This window comes from Leptodactylus fuscus, chromosome 3 (assembly GCF_031893055.1).
Source record: "Leptodactylus fuscus isolate aLepFus1 chromosome 3, aLepFus1.hap2, whole genome shotgun sequence".
In the NCBI taxonomy this organism is placed as follows: Eukaryota; Metazoa; Chordata; class Amphibia; order Anura; family Leptodactylidae; genus Leptodactylus; species Leptodactylus fuscus.
In genome coordinates this window covers 139,746,763-139,770,256 of record NC_134267.1, presented here as the reverse complement: position 1 = coordinate 139,770,256, position 23,494 = coordinate 139,746,763, and the positions used below count along the sequence as shown (strand labels likewise).

The 23,494-nt window shown below is 41.4% G+C and overlaps 1 protein-coding gene across 2 annotated transcripts in view; it reads right to left on the bottom strand.

Annotated features, from left to right (window-relative positions):
* The window catches only part of CSMD1 (CUB and Sushi multiple domains 1), a 1,381,920-nt gene that overhangs the window by 159,363 nt on the left and 1,199,063 nt on the right, over window positions 1-23,494 (bottom strand). For both annotated transcript variants that reach the window (XM_075268411.1, XM_075268410.1), the window contains 3 exons: window positions 20,149-20,265; window positions 18,879-19,088; window positions 1,427-1,615 (listed from right to left, as the gene is read on the bottom strand). In XM_075268411.1, the coding sequence (XP_075124512.1) occupies window positions 1,427-1,615; window positions 18,879-19,088; window positions 20,149-20,265 (516 nt within the window). The remainder of the gene's footprint in view (window positions 1-1,426; window positions 1,616-18,878; window positions 19,089-20,148; window positions 20,266-23,494) is intronic.

Here is a 23,494-nt window from a genome sequence, read left to right as displayed (position 1 = left end):
AAATTTAGATTGTGGACCCTTCTTGGGATAATGAGCAATGACTATGCTGCGGAATAGGTTTGTTCTATATAAGGGGAAAAAAAAAATACAAATAGGGAGAACTATGCCAATGATATGGAGCTGCCCAGGTGGTGTATGTGCATGCATCTTATTTATTGAAAGGCCATAGCTGTTTGATAATTCAGGCATGCCTTGGACCATACGGACCTTTATTAAGACTAGGGTTTGAAATGCAAGTCTTAATACATTCATTCCAATATGTCAAGAGATCTATGGTGCATTTTAGACATAATTTTGCCCAGTGTCATCTATTTTTAGAAATGACTGGAAAAAAAGCGTGATTCAATAGTGCAGACTATCTCATTTCAGCTCTTGACTGATGTCAGTGAGTGAGTGAAGAGACATTAGTCCACGCACCTTTGTTCAGGCGGATAAACTGAGACTAAAACTATGTGACAGGTAACAACTGTTATCATGGAGTAAACTTGCCTACGCCATGTTACCATGCACATCATCTAAAGTCACAGATAACAGAATAAACACTGCAGACATCCAATAACCACCCACAGGATAATTGTATAGCAGAATTGTGCAGGGCTCAGCTGTAATTCCACTTTGAAGCTACTAGTAAATGAAGATTTTTAATTGTGATTGCAATTATTGTCATTAGTAAAGTCATTAATCATTACAGGGACAGATATTATTTTAAGAAACTTAATAAAGTTTCAGAAGCCTCACAAAAACTGCTCCTCTAATTAACAAGGTAAAAAGGTGGAATCAAAGTGAGAAGCAAAAGGCAACATTCTGCTTTACCTCCTCATAAAACGGCTGGCGCTCCACTTTACGAATAATTAATGTAGTCATTAGTTTTCTTTAAATGAAGGTACAGTGCGTTACACTTCATTTAAGCCCAGCGCTATAAAATGAGCATTATTGTGGGCTTTTTTTTTTCATGACTACAAAGTTATTGACTACTTTTTCTTCAGATTATTAACCTTAGCAACAAAGGTTTTGTGAAGCATAAAACACAGACACGATCATTGCACTATGAGAAACTGCTGAATACTTCCACAATAATGAAACATTAGGGCTAATGAATCACACAGCAAATAGCCCTATTTATGGCATCATATTTAGTTGTCTCCAGAGAGAGAGAAGGTGCAAGTTGTAATGTTAATCTCCTCAACAATAAATAATTGCTTGTTATGAGAGCGGTGCTATTTATATGGGTGGAACAATGTGCTTCAGACACTGCAGCTGATAAGATTGACTTTATTTGCTTGCGTTACAAAGTCAGCAGTCAATACTTTTTGACCCAATCTTAATTAATATTTCTCCTTTTAAAAATATCGTCTTCAACGTTGCTCCTTAAGATGCTTAAAAACACAGTAATTGGCAAAACATGCTCTTAGGATAATGCACTTACCTTCACATCTTGGAAAAGGATAGTTCCAATTTCTATTAATACCGTGCTGGCAAGTGAGAACAGCGTGTCCTATCAGAACATATCCTGGATAACATTCAAAAGTTATTGATTGTCCCACACTATAATCAGAATTAATGATGTAGCCATTCTTAAATGGATGAGGATCTGGACAATTTTGCAATTCATAAGCTGAAAAATAAAGTCAAGAGATGAAATAAATTTCAGTGATAGCCAGGGACAATTTTAGAAACGCAAGTGTTTACAAGGAAGGGAATAAATATAAGTGGAAGCAGAAATGAATACATAAATGGATCTGAGAGCGTGGAGATAATGGTAAATGTAGCTCTCTTCTAGGGCTGTTACTTGTAAAACCTTGGCTGCCTGCTGGCTCGGTTGGGGAGTCCAATCAGTTTACAGCTGGGCTCTGTATTGACTGTTGTGAACAGGAGCTTTATTAAGCTTTATATGGATTGGACGCACTAGTGGCAGCCGCAGACCGCCAAGATTAGGAGAGTACAAACTTTTTAAATTAATGAATTTTTATTCAGAAAGAACGTTATATAAATAGCCATTGTTAGGCAGTGATGTAGGTATTGGTAGTAAAAACAATATATAAGCAAAGCAATGCTGTAGAGTAATTGCAAGTTAGATTTGTTGAGGCTTCTTCCAGAGATACAATTATCCACATAAGAGGTGAGTCTGTGATATGGGATAGAAGACAGTATTTTTTTTTTAACTGAGAGAATTATATCTTTGATGGTTGGGACATTGTTAGCTCTTCATTGTCTTATGACATGCATTTTCGAGGTTGGCTACTATCACGTTTGAGAAGTGAGAGACTGTTCAGTCCTAGCAAGGCTAGAAAAGGGGATGGTTTTATCACTTGCTTTTAACTTGGGATAAGGGACAGTGCTGGACATGTACAAAGGTCATGGGATAGGGGTTCCTCTTATATCCTCTTTTGTCTGTATTTGAACCCTACTAATTGCACAGTGCTGTGGAATATGTTGGCGCTATATACATAAAATTAATTATTTATTATTATTATTATTATTATTATTATTATTATTATTATTTATCACATTTTCTCCAACCTAAATGGGAGGTATTTTGGAACATGTGACAAGTAATAATATGTATAAGATAGCCACTTTAGACCCTATCATATTGTAGATAGGATGGAGACATTTAACTGAAAGGGAGTCGACCATAGTGGGAAAATATCAGGGTTGGCTTTAACCCCTAGACGTAGCTAATCTGCCTATTTTCATAGCTCTATCTGTTGCTTGATGCTGCAGTCACATTAACAAACACCTTTACATAGTTACATAGTAGATGAGAATGGATAAAGACATTAGTCTATCAAGTCCAACCTATAACCCTACAATCCCTACAGTGTTGATCCAGGGGAAGCCAAAAACCCTATGAGACTCATGCCAATTGCCCCATTTCAGGGGAAAAAAACTCCTTCCCGACTCCAAATCTAGCAGTCAGTATAAAAACCCTGGCTCAATGTGTCCTTAAAATCTAGAGTCCATAACCTGTTATATTATTCTCTTCAAGAAAGGCATCCAGGCCCTCTTTGAACTTCTTTAATGAATCCACTATCACCACTTCCTGGGGCAGAGACTTCCAGAGCCTCGTTGTTCTTACTGTGATTTACAACTGCTCCTGTAAGAGTGATAAGTGACAGTATCTCCATGCTGAAGTTACTGTCAGGGAGTTACACTATGATATGAGAAGCTTTTAGGACGTTTATCAACAAAACGTAACCCTTTTTAGTGATCATAGTGAAATGAAACTGTCTTTGCATTCATACTGTGCTAGCAGAATTTATTCTCCTGTCACTCCCCACCATCATCTACTTTCTGGATATTTGCTCATTCTCAGCAAGGAAGCTAGCTAGAGATAAAAAAAAAAAGGAGTTTACATCCCTCTACTATACTAAGCTACTGGTTAATTTACACGTGGATAAGAGATACAGAAAATAAGCCATGCTGGATATAAAACCATATACAACTTTTTTTTAAAAAAAATACTATATAAATGTCTAGCCCCTGTGATAAATGAGGCTTGGTTTTGAAAGGGGTTAATACGAAGGAAGTTTATCAAGTGGAAGAGGTGGCGGTTGTATAGTTATCTGTAAAATTCTTTAATTCAGACATGAAAATTATCCTAAAGTAAAGAAAAAGGAGGTAGGTTGTTGCTTTATGTAATATGGTTTATTGTATGGTTATCACAAATCTTCCAGTCCAATAAGTCTGGGCTTGGAATCAGAAGTGATAGTACTTCTATTTGAGCTGTTGAGGAAAGGTCAACATAGGAATTAGTGTTATAGCTCTGGAAGATTATTGACCTAGTTATAGTGGTTTCTGCTAGATAAGGAAAAGCACTTTCCTTTCCTTGTTCAGAGTTGAGGAAAGAGCTATAATATGCAATGCTCTGAGGTTGCTTGTGTGGGAAAGAGGTTTTCAATGTGAGAAGAAATATCATCATACCACCATGTTTTAAATTGCTTCATTATTGTGCGTTTAGCAATTTGTTGGTTTTATTATAAAAGGATTTGGGAAGAAGTATTGGTAGAATACTAAACAGATAAAGGAATTTAATTAGAATTAACATCAGGAATATGACAACTTAGACTACCCAGGAAATTTAGTGTTTCAAAATCTAGGCCAGACTGTTTTGTATTGTAGAAAAGAATGGGATGGAACTAACTTTCTCTTTTGATGATTTCTAACTGCACAGTAGCACAGGAAAAGGTTTCTACACATATGAAGTTGGGTTGGATGCCTGCGAGTACGAATACTTCCACACATACGTTATCTCCAATTTGAAGATTCCGATTTGTCTTGAAACAGATACAATATCATGACATGCTAATAAAAGACATGAAAGTCTGAAACACCTCCTTGCTCACTGGCTGATCACATAAAGACACAAATATGATAGTTAGCATATCACTCTGTAACAACTCTTACCACAATACCATGCTATGGCATGGGCACTGTAGAGGTTCCTGTTGTACTACTAAAAAATCTAGACATTTCTTCAGGAGCGCCAGGCTGAGAAATAGGTGGCTACTGTTTCCAATGAGTAAATTGTAATCCCAAAACGTGATAACAAAATGAAATATAACTTTTAAACAAGATACCTGATTAAAAAAGGTATTCGAAATACTCGTACTCGATCTAATACTACTAGCTGTTCGAAGTTAAGATTTGATGCAGAACCAGCGTTGATTGGCAGAATGCTATACATTGCCAATCATCGCTGGTTCTTCTCTTACCTTTAGAAGTCTTCTCCCTGCGCAGCGTCCCCGTGTCCTCTTCCGGCTCTGCATTCACTCTGCCAGGCATCAGGCCTGGGCAGAGCCGACTGCGCATGTCCGCGCGGGCATGCGCAGTCGGCTCTGCCTAGGCCCGATGCCTAGCAGAGTGAATTCAAGGCCGGAAGAGGACGCGGGGACGCTGCGCAGGGAGAAGAATCCAATCCAACCCTCACTCATGGACTTGGTAAGTAGAATTTGATCTAATGTTGCATTCCCCTGAGCGCATGTGCAGTCGGCTCTGCCTAGGCCCTGATGCCTAGGCAGAATGAATTCCAGCCGGAAGACGTCGCGGGGGTGCTGCACCGGGAGAAGACTTCAAGGACAATCCAGCCCGACCGTCACTCATGGACTTGGTAAGTAGAATTTGATTGAATGTTGCGTACCCCTGAAACGAGCATTTCCCCCCATAGACTATAATGGGGTTCGAAACCTGTTCGAACAGTCGAACAGTGTGCGGCTGTTCAAATCGGATTTCGAACCTCGAACATTTTAGTGTTCGCTCATCTCTAGTAGTGACCTTATAGGTACTTTGATTGAATTTCTCTACAATGTGTAAATTGACAGAAAGTGTGAGGCTACATGTCCAGACACAGTACATACATTGTAATACCCATATGCTTTCAGGGACAGCTCACCAATAATTTTCAATAGAGGGACAAGGTACAATGTAATTTGTTGTCTTGGAAATAACTAAAGTGACTGTAGACCTGGAGACTGAAGAAAGAATGATCCACAAATGCAGCAGAAATTCTCTAAGGATACCCTCATATCCTATCTTCAAGCTATAAAATGCCAGTTATGGCAATGCACAATATATATTTAGGGGGTCACATAATGTTAGTTGATAGACTTTCTCTTCTGGATCCCAATAACACTAGTATTGACTTTTTTTTAATGGGTACTTCATTCGGGAATAGATTTATAATACATCATTTTCTAATAGTAAAGTCCCTCAAATCTGGCTGTAAAAATAGATATGAAATAGTAATCTGCAACACTCTAGTTGTGTGTTTCATCTAAGGAATATAGAGGAAGATAGAACAAATATCAGGTATTCTCACCTGGATAGCAAGAAGGCTGACCAGGAACGCAAAAGAATGCACTGGATACAAGTAAATAATCAATTTTAGGGGAATGTTTTGAGCATGATGTATCATCCTAAAATGTACTATCACACTAGTTCCTTAGAAGGTATGGCAGCTGGTAAATCAAATGTACATTTAAAAGATAACTATTTAGACTGCATCGCTGTCTGTCCACCATGATTAGGAATTTTAGATTTATAAAACTAGTAAAATATAAATATCCTCAAAGCAGTCACATGAATTTGTGAAGCATGAGCCATAAAAACAAGAAGCCTCATAAAACAGCATGTTTTCAGCTTTTACTGAAGCACAGAATGTTCTTGTCCTTCCCATATGAATTAAATAAATTATTCTGAAGTTACCAAAATGATAATATAAGTGCTTATTAAATAGTCTAGGATAAGGGCAGAAAGCTAAAACACATAATTACATTCATTTACTTACTTAAAACAATATAGCAAAACAAAATGCTGAATATGTGAGATGAAATGAATTAAAACAATAATATAATAAGTGATAAGGAGCAGATTAGTAAGGAATTCATTATGCCATTTACCCCCAATTATAGAAATAGGAAAATACTAGAAAGAAAGATTTTTTTCCTGGTGATAACCAGAGTTCTACTTGCACTAAAATAGAGCCCAATTTCATATTTACTTCTTGAGACCTGAATCTTTATTGTTACCTAAAACACATTTCTATTCTCAGTAGATTGTGATGAGAGAAATGTCTGTCGCAAGAAAAATGTTTCCTGTTATCTATTGTTAACTGTACAACTTGGATTTGTAAAGAAGTTTATGCGGTACAGAAATATAAGCATAAATATTGTGCCTGTGGAGGAAGCCAAGCTCTAGATTGTATGTGAAAGGTTACAAAATGTAATTTGATGAGCATATAAGAGAACAACTTTTCACACCGCTCCAAATGTCATTGTGAAAGCCATCTCAATATAAAAGGCTGTACAAGTTTGTATAGAAATCAGAGTTCATATAACTACAGTAGGCAAGCCATTTTACTTTATTTCCCACAAAGCTCCCTCTCATCTATCTTAACTTCTCAACTGCTACCTTTACTTTCAATAACTGAACTGACATAGTGATAGCTTGGATGAAGATATCCATATGACCTTATGAGGAAAAATATTAACTACAGAAACCTTCTAGTTCATTATACTACATTTCACAATAATGAAAAATGATGGTTAAAATATCTGTTGTCATCCTAATCTTTCTGGCATAGGGATTCCAATCTGAAGTTCTAGGTTAATTTCTGACACTGTTGTGCAGACTATACTATGCACAATTGCCAAAGCTAAATTTGCCTAAAATCTGACTTAATTTGTGCCACAATATGCTGCACGTCACATTTATATTTACTTTTAGTCAATATTTTTTGCACTGCCAGTCAAAACGGTAGACTTAAGCAAAAATGGTGATCAGGGAGGGGTTAACAATGGTATCATTGTTTGCCACAATCCTGTCCATGATTTTTTTTTTATGTAGATTGTGAGCCCCATATAGAGCTCACAATGTACATTTTTTTCCCTATCAGTATGTCTTTGGAATATGGGATGGAAATCCATGCAAACACGGGGAGAACATACAAACTCCTTGCTGATGTTTTTTTGCCCTTGGCAGGATTTGAACACCAGGACCCCAGCGCTGCAAGGCTGCAGTGCTAACCACTGAGCCACCGTGTGGCCCCTCCTGTCCCTGATTTCTGTAGTGAAATAATCTAATTAATAGGCCATTTTACAGATACAGTTGAGCATTAACTTGTAATGGTTACCTAGTCTGCAAGTATGTTAGCTTACATTACATTTCTTATTCCAAGCCCCTACTTCCAATGCAGAGACTCTTAATGTGAATCAGTGCAGATGCTGCTGTGATCACAGTACAGAGACACCTATAGCTTGTAATTCCTTGTTTGGGTAAGATATTTAATTTTCTAAATTATGACTCAAAAGGAAGGAAGTAAAGGGCTACAGTAAATCAAGTCTTCTCTTATTTGGCCCAGTATTGAAATTACTAGTACTGAATGGGCAGCCTTCTCTTGAATTATGCTAATAAACAGCATTCAACACCCATTTTTATATTATGGAAATTTGAAGTATTATTGCAGGCACACGTTAATAACCAAATTTATTGATGGTATGACCCTAGTTCCCATGTAATTTCACATACTGTATTTCTGCCTTCAGCACCCTCATAAGGCATATCTGCATATTGTAGTGTTTGTCTCAGTTTTCCTTTTGCCTGAAATGACATCTTACTTATCCCTTTGACTCAGACAGTTCATGCATTATTTCCCACACCACTTAGTATCAGTAACCTGATACACAATTTCTTCTAACAACTAACATCATCCCTTTAATATAGTTTATCTCAATAACCCAGAGTCAACACCCTCAATCAAACCCTTTAAATGGTCACTTACCTTTTAGACAACTTAGCCTCATTTCATAGATCATGTGATTTTGGACCAAAATGTAATGTACTTTTATTAAAAATAAGGCTACTTCCTGAAAATCCTCTCTAACGTCCCTGCTGCTAGGTATTTCCCTTGTAGATAATTTAATGTTCATTCTGTTGTTACTAAGTAAGTCTGTCCTCAGATACATTCCATCTTGCTTCTTGCTCCATCTCACTGTAGTGTAGGGGTCCTTAAAAGGCTCTCTCTTCATACAGTGAATGGAGGGGTGAACTTTCTCATAGCCTCTCTGCTAACTGTTGCTATGCTGTAAAGACTGAAGATTCTGTAAATCTTAGAGCTTACAATGTAAGAAAGGTCTTCTATGTACTGCTATCTATTTCTGTTTGCTTGTGTGATTAAATATGGGATATTATTCAAAGAATGCAGCAGCTTTACTGATTGTCTTCATAGATTTATTTTTCTGGTGTTTTATCTGCTAGTTTGCATGTATTTACTATGTATTTGCCATGTATTTGCAGAGCATTGTCCTTGGATCTCATATATTAAGGCCACTTCAGCTTTTACTAAGTATTTTATTGCTGTTATACAGTTACTCCTGGCAGTATGGTATAACAGTATCACCAATGGATAGGGAAATGGGCAGACTACTGTATAAGCTCACAGCCTCAGACAGAAATGTATACTGTTTTAGCCATACTTTGATTATCAGCAGAAAAACTGATAGGGTATCATGTATGAAGGCTTATACAGTCATAGAGCAGCCTGACTAGTGAGACTATGTACATATTTCAATGTTTCATAAAAATGCAGGTACCCTTTAATTTGTTTGGCAACCCCTGTACAGGCCAAGAATTGCACATCTGAACTGTGTGTGCATCACAAAATAAGTAGAGATGAGCGAACACTAAAATGTTCGAGGTTCGAAATTCGATTCGAACAGCCGCTCAATGTTCGTGTGTTCGAACGGGTTTCGAACCCCATTATAGTCTATGGGGAACAGATACTCGTTAAGGGGGAAACCCAAATCCGTGTCTGGAGGGTCACCAAGTCCACTATGACACCCCAGGAAATGATGCCAACACCTCTGGAATGACACTGGGACAGCAGGGGAAGCATGTCTGGGGGCATCTAACACACCAAAGACCCTCTATTACCCCAACATCACAGCCTAACAACTACACACTTTACACACTCAATACCACCTCTCTGACAGTAGGAAAACACCTTGAAACATGTGTATTTGGCACTTGCAGTGAGGAGAGCTTGTCACCAGCAGTGAATTTGGCCCTTGTAGTAAGTTGAGGTTGGCACCAACATTTGTTTTGAAAATCAGGGTGGATTGAGCCTCTAACCAGCAGAGTTTGGGCAAATTCATGGTGGAGGGAGCCTCTAAAAACCCCAGTTTGGACCAATTCATGGTGGAGGGAGCCTCTAAAAACCCCAGTTTGGACCAATTCATGGTGGAGGGAGCCTCTAAAAACCCCAGTTTGGACCAATTCATGATGGAGGGAGCCTCTAAAAACCCCAGTTTGGACCAATTCATGGTGGAGGGAGCCTCTAAACAGCCCAGTTTGGGCAAATTCATGGTGGAGGGAGCCTCTAAAAACCCCCAGTTTGGACCAATTCATGGTGGAGGGAGCCTCTAAAAACCCCAGTTTGGACCAATTCATGGTGGAGGGAGCCTCTAAACAGCCCAGTTTGGGCAAATTCATGGTGGAGGGAGCCTCTAAACAGCCCAGTTTGGGCAAATTCATGGTGGAGGGAGCCTCTAAAAAACCCCAGTTTGGACCAATTCATGGTGGAGGGAGCCTCTAAAAACCCCAGTTTGGACCAATTCATGGTGGAGGGAGCCTCTAAACAGCTCAGTTTGGGCAAATTCATGGTGGAGGGAGCCTCTAAACAGCCCAGTTTGGGCAAATTCATGGTGGAGGGAGCCTCTAAAAACCCCAGTTTGGACCAATTCATGGTGGAGGGAGCCTCTAAACAGCCCAGTTTGGACCAATTCATGGTGGAGGGAGCCTCTAAAAACCCCAGTTTGGACCAATTCATGGTGGAGGGAGCCTCTAAACAGCCCAGTTTGGGCAAATTCATGGTGGAGGGAGCCTCTAAACAGCCCAGTTTGGACCAATTCATGGTGGAAGGAGACTCTAAAAACCCCAGTTTGGACAATTCATGGTGGAGGGAGCCTCTAAACAGCCCAGTTTGGACCAATTCATGGTGGAGGGAGCCTCTAAACAGCCCAGTTTGGGCAAATTCATGGTGGAGGGAGCCTCTAAACAGCCCAGTTTGGGCAAATTCATGGTAGAGGGAGCCTCTAACCAGCCCAGTTTGGACCAATTCATGGTGGAGGGAGCCTCTAAAAACCCCAGTTTGGACCAATTCATGGTGGAGGGAGCCTCTAAACAGCCCAGTTTGGACCAATTCATGGTGGAGGGAGCCTCTAAACAGCCCAGTTTGGGCAAATTCATGGTGGAGGGAGCCTCTAAACAGCCCAGTTTGGGCAAATTCATGGTGGAGGGAGCCTCTAACCAGCCCAGTTTGGACCAATTCATGGTGGAGGGAGCCTCTAAAACCCCCAGTTTGGACCAATTCATGGTGGAGGGAGCCTCTAAACAGCCCAGTTTGGACCAATTCATGGTGGAGGGAGACTCTAAAAACCCCAGTTTGGACAATTCATGGTGGAGGGAGCCTCTAAACAGCCCAGTTTGGACCAATTCATGGTGGAGGGAGCCTCTAAACAGCCCAGTTTGGACCAATTCATGGTGGAGGGAGCCTCTAAAAACCCCAGTTTGGACCAATTCATGGTGGAGGGAGCCTCTAAACAGCCCAGTTTGGACCAATTCATGGTGGAGGGAGCCTCTAACCAGCAGAGTTGGTGGAAATCAGGGTGGAGGGAGCCTCTAACCAGCAGAGTTGGTGGAAATCAGGGTGGAGGGAGCCTAGTATTAGCAGAATTGTGCAACGCTTATGGTGGATGAGTATGAGGATGCGGAGGAATTGGAGAGGTTGAGTACAGACATGGAGTTTCATGTTGGGGTGCTTTACACAGGTGGGCCCAAAAATGAAGGCTCTATCCAGTGGTGGTTCATTTTTATCAAAGTGAGCCGGTCGGCACTCTCAGCTGACAGACGGGTGCGCTTGTCAGTGATGATGCCACCGGCTGCACTGAACACCCTCTCAGATAGGACGCTGGCGGCAGGACAGGACAGCACCTCCAAGGCATATAGGGCAAGTTCAAGCCACAGGTCCAACTTCGACACCCAATACGTGTAGGGCGCAGAGGGGTCGGAGAGGACAGGGCTGTGGTCGGAAAGGTATTCCCGCAACATGCGCCTATACTTCTCACGCCTGGTGACACTAGGACCCTCCGTGGCGGCACTTTGGCGAGGGGGTGCCATCAAGGTGTCCCAGACCTTAGACAGTGTGCCCCTCGTTTGTGTGGACCGGTGAGAACTTGGTTGCCTACTGGAGGAACTGCCCTCCCTGCCGCCAACGTCACATGCTGGAAACATCTCCATCATATTCTGCACCAATTGCCTGTGGCAAGCATTGATGCGATTGGCCCTCCCCTCTACCGGAATAAAAGATGAGATGTTGTTTTTATACCGGGGGTCAAGGATAGCAAAGATCCAGTACTGGTTGTCCTCCATGATTTTGACAATACGCTTGTCGGTTGTAAAGCACCCCAACATGAACTCAGCCATGTCTGCCACAGTGTTAGTTGGCATGACTCCTCTGGCCCCACCGGAAAGTTCAATCTCCATTTCCTCCTCATCCTCCATGTCTACCCATCCGCGCTGCAACAATGGGACGATTCGAAGTTGCCCGGAAGCCTCCTGTATCACCATCACATCATCGGACAACTCTTCTTCCTCCTCCTCCTCCTCCTCCTCCTCCATTAAACGCAGTGAAGCGGACAGATGTGTGGACCTACTCTCCAGCTGTGACGGATCGGATGCTATCCCTAACTCTTCTGTGTGATCTGAGTTATCCCTGATGTCAATCAGGGATTCTCTCAGAACACACAAGAGAGGGATTGTAAGGCTCACCATCGCATCCTCAGAGCTCACCCTCCTTGTGGACTCCTCAAAGACCCGTAGGATGTCACAAAGGGTCTCTCATCCATGGCCACTCATGGATGTGAAACTGAGGCAGCTGACTTTGTGGCACCCTAGGGTTTTGTAGCTGGTATTCCATCAAAGGTCTCTGCTGCTCAACCACTCTATTCAACATCTGAAACGTTGAGTTCCAGCGTGTGGGGACGTCGCACAAAAGCCGGTGTTGTGGCACATGCAGGCGTTGCTGGAGAGATTTTAAGCTAGCAGTGGCTACTGTCGACTTGCGAAAGTGGGCGCACATGCGCCGCACTTTCACCAGTAGCTCTGGAACATTGGGGTAGCTCTTTAGGAAACGTTGCACCACTAGGTTGAAGACGTGGGCCAGGCATGGAACATGTTGGAGTCCGGCAAGCTCCAGAGCTGCTACCAGGTTCCGGCCGTTATCACAAACGACCATGCCTGGGCCCAGGTGCAGCGGCTCAAACCATATTGCCGTCTCATCGAGGAGGGCATCCCTCACCTCGGAGGCAGTGTGCTGTCTGTCCCCCAAGCTGATCAGCTTCAGCACAGCCTGCTGACGTCTACCAACGCCAGTGCTGCAACGTTTCCAACTCGTAGCTGGGGTCAATCTAACAGCGGAGGAGGAGGCGGTGGCGGAGGAGGAGGCGGTAGAGGAGGAGGAGGAGGGGGGTGTTCTTCTCGTGTCCCTGCCAGGAATGTTAGGCGGGGAGACGAGGTACACCGGGCCAGTTTGGGAAGCAGTCCCAGCCTCAACTACATTCACCCAGTGTGCCGTCAGTGAAATGTAGCGTCCCTGTCCGCATGCACTTGTCCACGCGTTAGTGGTCAAGTGGACCTTTGTGCAAAGCGCGGAACTAAGGGCCCGCCTGATGTTGAGTGACACGTGCTGGTGCAAGGCGGGGACGGCACACCGGGAGAAGTAGTGACGGCTAGGGACGGCATAGCGAGGTGCCGCAGTTGCCATCAGGTCCAGGAAGGCGGGAGTTTCAACAAGCCGGAACGCCAACATCTCCTGGGCCAGCAGTTTAGCGATGTTGGCGTTCAAGGCTTGCGCGTGTGGGTGGTTAGCAGTGTATTTCTGCCGCCGCTTCAATGTCTGAGAGATGGTGGGTTGTTGTAAAGAAGCGCCTGATGGTGCCTTTGATGGTGCAGGAGAAGGAGATAAGACAGGAACAGTGGAGGATGAGGGAGAAGTCAACAAAGTGGCGGAGGCAGATGAAGTGGTGTCCTGGCTCGTCCTCTGGAGTGCATCGCCAGCACAGTCAGCAGTGGCAGTGGCAGAGGCAGAGGCAGTGGCATAGGCAGTGGCAGTGGCGTGAACGGCAGGCGGCCTTTGTCCTGCCGTTGCTGCCTGCCACTGATTCCAGTGCTTGGATTCCAAATGACGGCGCATTGAAGTGGTGGACAGGTTGCTCTTCTCAGAGCCCCTAATCAATTTCGAGAGGCAAATTGTGCAGACAACACTATATCTGTCCTCGGCGCATTCCTTGAAAAAACTCCACACCTTCGAGAAACGTGCCCTCGAGGTGGGAGTTTTTCGGGGCTGGGTACGAACTGGAACATCTTGGGAGATTCCGGGTGTGGCCTGGCTTCGCCTAAGCTGCTGACCTCTGCCTCTGCCTCTAGCTACCCTTTTTGGTGCTGCACCTGCCTCAACATCCACACTACTTTCCCCGCTTGACATCCCCCCTGTCCAGGTCGGGTCAGTGTCCTCATCATCCACCACTTCCTCTTCCAACTCCTGTCTCATCTCCTCCTCCCGCACAATGCGCAGGTCAACTGGATGCCCTGACGGCAACTGCGTCACATCATCGTCGATAAGGGTGGGTTGCTGGTCATCCACCACCAAATCGAACGGAGATGGAGGAAACTCTAGTGTTTGAGCATCTGGACACAGATGCTCCTCTGTTAGGTTCGTGGAATCGTGACGTGGAGAGGCAGGTTGAGGGACAATGAAAGGAGCGGAGAACAGCTCTGGGGAGCAGGGACAGTTGGGGTTATTGTTCTGTGAAGCTTGGGAATTTGGGGAGGAAGGAGGACAAGACTGTTGGGTAATAGGAGGAGAGGAGGCAGAGTCTGACTGGCTGCTGGACAATGTGCTGTAAGCGTTCTCTGACAGCCATTTCAAGACCTGTTCCTGGTTCTCGGGCCTACTAAGGTTTGTACCCTGCAGTTTAGTTAATGTGGCAAGCAACCCTGGCACTGTGGAGTGGCGCAATGCTTGCTGCCCCACAGGAGTAGGCACGGGACGCCCTGTGGCTTCACTGCTACCTTGCTCCCCAGAACCATTCCCCCGACCTCGCCCACGGCCTCGTCCACGTCCCTTTCCGGGAGCCTTGCGCATTTTGAATTCCCAGTTAGAAATTGGCACTATATACCAGTAGCAAAAATTGTGGGTGCACGTAACCCCAATATATTCTTTGAATTCCCAGTCAGACAATGGCACTATATACCAGTAGCAAGAAATGAGGGTATTTGTAACCCCAATATATTCTTTGAATTCCCAGTCAGACAATGGCACTATATACCAGTAGCAAGAAATGAGGGTATTTGTAACCCCAATATATTCTTTGAATTCCCAGTCAGACAATGGCACTATATACCAGTAGCAAGAAATGAGGGTATTTGTAACCCCAATATATTCTTTGAATTCCCAGTCAGACAATGGGACTATATACCAGTAGCAAAAATTGTGGGTGCACGTAACCCCAATATATTCTTTGAATTACCAGTCAGAAACTGGCACTATATGGCAGTAGCAAGAAATGAGGGTATTTGTAACCCCAATATATTCTTTGAATTCCCAGTCAGACAATGGCACTATATACCAGTAGCAAGAAATGAGGGTATTTATAACCCCAATATATTCTTTGAATTCCCAGTCAGACAATGGCACTATATACCAGTAGCAAGAAATGAGGGTATTTATAACCCCAATATATTCTTTGAATTACCAGTCAGAAACTGGCACTATATGGCAGTAGCAAGAAATGAGGGTATTTGTAACCCCAATATATTCTTTGAATTCCCAGTCAGACAATGGCACTATATACCAGTAGCAAAAATTGTGGGTGCACGTAACCCCAATATATTCTTTGAATTACCAGTCAGAAACTGGCACTATATGGCAGTAGCAAGAAATGAGGGTATTTGTAACCCCAATATATTCTTTGAATTCCCAGTCAGACAATGGCACTATATACCAGTAGCAAGAAATGAGGGTATTTGTAACCCCAATATATTCTTTGAATTCCCAGTCAGGCAATGGCACTATATACCAGTAGCAAAAATTGTGGGTGCACGTAACCCCAATATATTCTTTGAATTCCCAGTCAGACAATGGCACTATATACCAGTAGCAAAAATTGTGGGTGCACGTAACCCCAATATATTCTTTGAATTCCCAGTGAGACAATGGCACTATATACCAGTAGCAAAAATTGTGGGTGCACGTAACCCCAATATATTCTTTGAATTCCCAGTCAGACAATGGCACTATATACCAGTAGCAAAAATAGTGGGTGTATATAGCCCCAATTCTATTGCTAGGGGACTTGCAGGGTATTTCTGAGGTGAAGGTGGGGGGGCACACCGTTGGAACGGGGATTTGGGGTGTATATATGGGGTATACGGGAATACACTGTCAGTGTGTTCCATTCAGGATCCTGGGAAAGCTGGGTTGTGGCGATTGAGCCCGTCAGTGCCACGTTACACTGACAAGCTTCTCCCTGGAATTGAAGTTATATGTAAGCCCAATATATTCTTTGAATTCCCAGTCAGACAATGGCACTATATACCAGTAGCAAAAATTGTGGGTGCACGTAACCCCAATATATTCTTTGAATTACCAGTCAGAAACTGGCACTATATGGCAGTAGCAAGAAATGAGGGTATTTGTAACCCCAATATATTCTTTGAATTCCCAGTCAGACAATGGCACTATATACCAGTAGCAAGAAATGAGGGTATTTGTAACCCCAATATATTCTTTGAATTCCTAGTCAGACAATGGCACTATATACCAGTAGCAAAAATTGTGGGTGCACGTAACCCCAATATATTCTTTGAATTCCCAGTCAGACAATGGCACTATATACCAGTAGCAAAAATTGTGGGTGCACGTAACCCCAATATATTCTTTGAATTCCCAGTGAGACAATGGCACTATATACCAGTAACAAAAATTGTGGGTGCACGTAATCCCAATATATTCTTTGAATTCCCAGTCAGACAATGGCACTATATACCAGTAGCAAAAATAGTGGGTGCATATAGCCCCAATTCTATTGCTAGGGGACTTGCAGGGTATTTCTGAGGTGAAGGTGGGGGGGCACACCGTTGGAACGGGGATTTGGGGTGTATATATGGGGTATACGGGAATACACTGTCAATGTGTTCCATTCAGGATCCTGGGAAAGCTGGGTTGCGGCGATTGAGCCCGTCAGTGCCACGTTACACTGACAAGCTTCTCCCTGGAATTGAAGTTATATGTAAGCCCAATGTATTCTTTGAATTCCCAGTCAGACAATGGCACTATATGGCAGTAGCAAAAATAGTGGGTGTATATAGCCCCAATTCTATTGCTAGGGGACTTGCAGGGTATTTCTGGGGTGAAGGTGGGGGGGCATACCGTTGGAACGGGAATCGGTGGTATTTATCGGATATACGGGAATACACTGTCAGTGTATTCCATTCAGGATCCGCGGAAAGCTGGGTTGCGGCGATTGAGCCCATCAGTGCCACGTTACACTGACAAGCTTCTCCCTGGAATTTAGCTCTTATAAGAGCTGTTGGTTGTCTTCTCCTTCCTATCCTAGCCTGTCCCTGCCTACCCAGAATCTAAGCCCTAGCTAACTGGACGGAAACCTCCGTCCCCGGTGAATTGCAAGCTCAGAATGACGCGAAGCTGGGCGTCGCTGTTCTTTTAAATTAGAGGTCACATGTTTTCGGCAGCCAATGGGTTTTGTCTACTTTTTTCAACGTCACCGGTGTCGTAGTTCCTGTCCCACCTACCCTGCGCTGTTATTGGAGCAAAAAAGGCGCCAGGGAAGGTGGGAGGGGAATCGAGTAATGGCGCACTTTACCACGCGGTGTTCGATTCGATTCGAACATGCCGAACAGCCTAATATCCGATCGAACATGAGTTCGATAGAACACTGTTCGCTCATCTCTAAAAATAAGTATTGATTGGAAGAGAAGATTGCATAATACATGCATATTACTGACTGCAGGTCTGTTACAGACAGTGCATTTCTTCTACAACAAAACAGTACTGATTGATAGTATTAAACTAAGATGTTTTTTTCTACAGCCTGTTGGAGCAGCATATTGACATAGTAACATAATCGTAGGATCGTATCCGACTCTCAATCCACTGTTTTCTCTTATTGTTTATAGTTTGGAAGAATTTTTTAGGCTTTACATGCGGAAATTGGCATCAGCCTTATGGGTTTTTCTCTAGATCCATGTGACATACAAAACAATAGCACACACTTTTCTTTGATGAATTTACTGGTACATATCCAGAAAGAGTGAGAAAACACAAATCACATATTAGATGACCAGTAGCACAAATCTGAGAATTCCACTTAATAGTAGGATAAACGGATCAGTAGTATATTTCAACATTTCAGCCTGTGATAGACCTTTATCAAGCATTGCATGATCTCCAATAAGAGGTAGGCAGGTCTAGTGGCAGAGTAGCAATTGAGTATTTTTTATTTGGTCCAATTTTTTGAAACAATCAAAACTTTTTCCTGACTCAAGTGAATAACACCAAAAATTATTTTTTGGATTCACTCATTTCTAGTGCAGTATAAAGATACTGATAAACCGTTGATAGACTAGGCTTTGATATAAGTTTGAAATCTTGAGAGACTGTAGTGATTTTGAATGTACATTAGTATATTTTTAATCTGAGAGGAAGCCTGATTAATGACAGTATATGCCATAAATGTCTGAGTGGTAGAAGTCTTATAGAAGACCTTTCACGTCTTGGGCAAATGCAGTGTAATACACCGCTGGAAAGCCAACAGTGTGCTGAATTCAACGATGACGCTGAGTAGTGAGGAACGCCCCCTCCCACAATACAGCACATTAGATGCTACTGTGACGACGGGCATTCCTGAGTGACTCAGAAATGCCCTTCTGACACTGAAGAGCTACAGTACCGGCACCAATAGCTCTTCAGTGGGGCTCAGAATGGGAAAACCAATAGTACATTGAATTCAGCCCATTGTTGGATTTCCAGTAGTGTATTACACTACATGTGCCCGAGAACATGAAAGTTCCTCTTTAAAAGTGTCTATTCCCTTAACAGCCTAGACTATAAGAGAAAATAATTCTATAATGAGGCCACAACAACCACATTAACAGAATTAAACAGTCACAGAACCCCTTTTCTTCTAATAAGGAAAAGAATGAGGGTCCCAGAGATTAGACCCTTACCTTTCAGACTTCCACCTATTATTAAAGTCATTTATTGGAATATCTCTTTAATATTATGCAGAATGACAGCATCTTACCTTGATAAGTAAGCTTAAATCCTTGTCGATTTTCTGAATGATCACTAAAAAAGTGAATCAAGACTTCATGTGTTGTGCTGAGCAAAGATATAGGTAGTTCATTGCCACTGAATTGCCCAATCTGGGAACCTGGATGAGAAGGTCCATTTTGGATTTCAAGAATGTCATGATTAGCTTCAGATGAAAAATTTTCAAATTGAATGTGAGCACCTATGAAAAAATGAAAATAAAATAAAAATTTATCAAAATTTACAAGAAAATTACATAAGACAGTGAACAGGAAAAAAAACAATATTTAGTAAACATATTATTTTATTTAAAAAAATTACAGGTTACAGGTAGATTTTGGTGGATCGTGTCATAGATTAGCTTGTCTTGAAAGGAGTTGTCTAACAATAGATGTTGATGGCATATTCTTTATTGGATCATTTGGGATGCGACACCTGGTACCACGGCTGATCAGATGCAGCAGTTACCAGATCTGCACAGTGCACAGAGTTGGAAATAGACATCTTCAGACAATGTGCAGTGACTGTGCAGGATAATGCTGTTCAGATCCCATTCAAGTTAGTGATAGCTAAGCGATTAATAGCATTGTATTTTTTAGAAGGTTATCAAACAAAGAAAAAGATGTATGGTGTGGTACAGCTGCAATTGTAACAACAGGTAAAATAGAGTTGACATTATATTACATACAAACTGTGCATGGGGGGAAATCAGATTACAAAAACAATGTTAAAATTGCTGATTTCTCTACTATTAATCAAAAAATTATGTCTATACCAAAATGGTACAAAAAAAAAAAAAAAAAAAAAAAAGTCTTTATTGTGCCAAAATAATATTACATAGATAACTGCAATAATAATATTAACATGGTATACATATTGCTTTATGCTAACTAACATTAGAATGGTGTTTGTGGTCAATTTTGTGGGCAAGCTTTTGGGACTCAGATGTTGGCAAGTCTGATATTAAGATATGTCAGGGGCCAAGATGAATCATAAAACTCAAAAAGAACATTTAGATCTAAATTATGTGTATTTTTTCAAAAGAAAGATCATTTTATATACTTTTAATACAGTGAAATCGTATAAATCCTGCCTACTGTAGTTTAAAAAAAGGAAAGAAAGATATTTTAAATAATGAATGTAGCTTTGACATGAAGAATAACTTAGCTTTGCGGTAATTATTGGGAACTATGGCTTGTTTCAGTATCTACCCTCTACATCATCTGTACAAAAGTTATAACTGTATTAATCAGGATACAGACCAAAGCCAACTGGTAATAAAATCTTCCATGTGCAATCCAAGTTACTTGGGTAGTTTCCAGGAAAACCAGGACTTAAAATCACTCCCATCAGATTTGTTAATGTTCCACCACATTTAGCTAAAAGAGAATACAAGAAAACGAAAAGGTGAAATGGACACTTCAAGCAATACTTTAATGTACTTCTTATGGTTAACATTAAAACTTATATTTAAAGCCTACATAGTGATTAAATCAAATCGTCAAAACCTGCAGTGATCAAAATAACAGGGGCCCCCGACTTTCACTTGGTGCTCCATGTCCAGCAGTGGTGGACATGCATGGGTACATCATCACTCACTTCTATGGGGCTTTTGGAGATTGTAATTCTGGAATTCAAATAGAAAGGGGCTTGTATGCTTATCCTGCTCAATTCACATTTGTGGGTTACAGATAGGGTTGAGTGATCGGGATCTTTTTAGGCAGGATCGAGGTCGGAGGTTATTTCCCACAATGCTTTGCTACTGGCCAAGCATTGTGGGAAAAGCTAACAATGTTAGCTACTAGAGATGAGCGAGTACTATTTTAAATTTTTGTTTCGAATTGCACGCTCCCATAGGAATGAATGGATGCAGCCAGCACACAGCCAGCACACAGCCTGCGTCCATTCATTCCTACAGCATAGCAGGGAGGAAACAGAAGAGTATACTGGACTCTGATACATCTGCATTACTGTACATTGACTTGTCTATCTACTCTTCTGCTTCATCCCTGCTTTACCATTTACTCAGCTGTACTACATCTCAGATATGGATCTCAGATGTAGCAGAGCTGAGAATACGGTAAAGAAGGGACGAAGCAGAAGAGTAGATAGACAAGTCATTGTACAGTAATGCAGATGTAGCAGAGCTCAGTATATGGCACATCATAGAGGAAACAGAATTGTCCACTTACCTGCACAGATTGTCTGCCGCTGTCGCTCCCCATCCTTCTCGGACCACGTGCGCCCCAGCTTCCAGGTTAGTGTTACAAACCTAGGAAGAAGGTGGGGCTTGTGGCTTAGGAGAGTGTGGGCGGGTACTGGGAGGAGAGAAGTGAGTGATGCACTCACATCTCCCCGCCCTGTACCCACCCACACTCTCCTTAGCCCCAACAAGCCCTGCCTTCTCCAGGCATCAGTCACACCAGCCTAGAGAGGCGGGGGCTCCCGGAGCTCCAGGGAGCAGCGTACACACCGGCAGAGGAGGCTGCAGCAGTTCCGTGCAGGTAAGTGGTGGGAACTAATTTGCCAGTGGATTTTTTAATCAGCACACAGCGTGGAGTCCAAAATTTTTGGACTCCACGCTATCTAGTGAACAGGATCGTTTTTAAAATCTGATTTTCAATCAATAAAAAAATTCCATTGACTTACATTAGGATCAGAATTGGGATCGGGTTCGAATGGAAAATGATTGGAAATCAGATTTTAAAATGGATCCTGAAATCTCAAGATCGGCTCAACCCTAGTTACAGAAGAAATTTATGATTGCTTGGGTCTAAGTGGGGATAAATGTCTACAGTGAGATATTCCCTTTAACAAAGGTATAGTACATTTGACAGCTGCTAATTTGCACCTTTTTTCAAAGCAAATTATAAAACTGTTGGACTAGTCACAGAAATTTTAATGATTATTTTTCAGAGAGCGAAAGAAAGCAATAAAGTATTATCATTATTATTATTATTATGCATTTTTAAAGTATTTGTTATGAATTGCTTTTAATTTTTTTATGAAACTCGGTGACATTATTTTTCCAGCCATGCTTTACTTATAATATTATACAGATGTAAAACAAGCTTAGCAACATTCTGCCTTTCCAATATGCTGAGTATTTTCAATTACTTTGTGTTGTGCATTAGGACATTTTAATATAGCATCAGCTAGCCATGGCTTTTGCTTGGAAATAATTAATCATCTTTGACATTAAAGGCAATGTTGGAAGGAACAATTTTTCTTATCATGAGTTTAATACTAATTATTTTTCTATGCTTTTTAATATGATCAAGCTAACAACTACATAAAGTGCCCTATACGGTCTGAAAGGTTGAACAATGTTAAGTGTTACTTATTGTTATACCACAATATTACGAAATTTAGTGATCCTTTAATGCCGAGTTCATGATACCATGATGATCTGTTTTGCAACTGATGGATAAAATGATAGCAGTGTATATCGGTGCTTTATTTATTAATAAAGGACCCTGTCATATTTATATCCGGAGTTATAACTAGCTTTTTCTGTTTTATTTCAATTTTTCATGTTTAGTTGTAGTTATTTTATGTATTTATTTTCAGTTATTTTCTAAAAGTGATCCAGAATCTAGGTGAAGGCTAGGAACCTTATTAATGTCCTCTTTGACCCTTAGGATCTGGAGCTAAACTCCTGTATATATGGAAAGCTAACACTAGTGTAAGACTATTTTTTACCCCTATGAGCTAGGAAATACAGAAGTTTGCTACCTATTGTTTCATTATTCATCTCAGTGAATAAATTTTATGCTACAAGCTGGTAGATGTTGGAAACAAAATTTTATCATTAGTACTCAGTGCAAGAGATTTGTAATACAATTCTATATCAGAAAATCAATGTAGCTTCAATCCTTAAAATATCATACTATATGAATGCATAGAACATGGTATTTATTGGCACAGTATGTGATTTTGAGTAACTAGAAAAGACAAAATCTGTATGAGGAAAAGCGTTTAGATAAACTATATACAACTCGAGACAAATAATAAGTAGCTATTCTACAGTCAATATCAAAATTAATGGGGTTACCCCACAATTAAATAGTATCTTAGTTTTCTCTGTTAGACCATGCAAACCATTTTTCAATTGAAATAAATTAAAAATACCGATACGTTTTGTGTAACTTAACGTAATAAATGAATATTATTTCACGGGACAACCAAAGAAGATTTCAGATGACTTTATAACACAGATAGATTTTTAGATTTATCCATCCATAACGCTGCTGCAATTTTATTAAAGAACTTCAATAAAATATCACAACATGCTAGCACACCTTTGACAAGCTGTAATTCACAGCACAACCACTGGGCTGCCAACTATAGACACATACAGTATGTATGACACTATGTCACACTGTCTTGAAAAGCTGGTCATCTCAAGACAGGTATATCTTGACATGTCCATCCCACACGAAAGGTAAAGAAGGATATATCTGTAAGCTCTACTACTTTTCTATTACGGAAAATGGATCTTACACTTTTACCCATTAACTTGATATCCTACTTATGCCTCTGCACGTGTCAATAGGGTTAAAGACTACAAAATACCTATGTGGCTGTATTCTGAATAGATTACCAAAA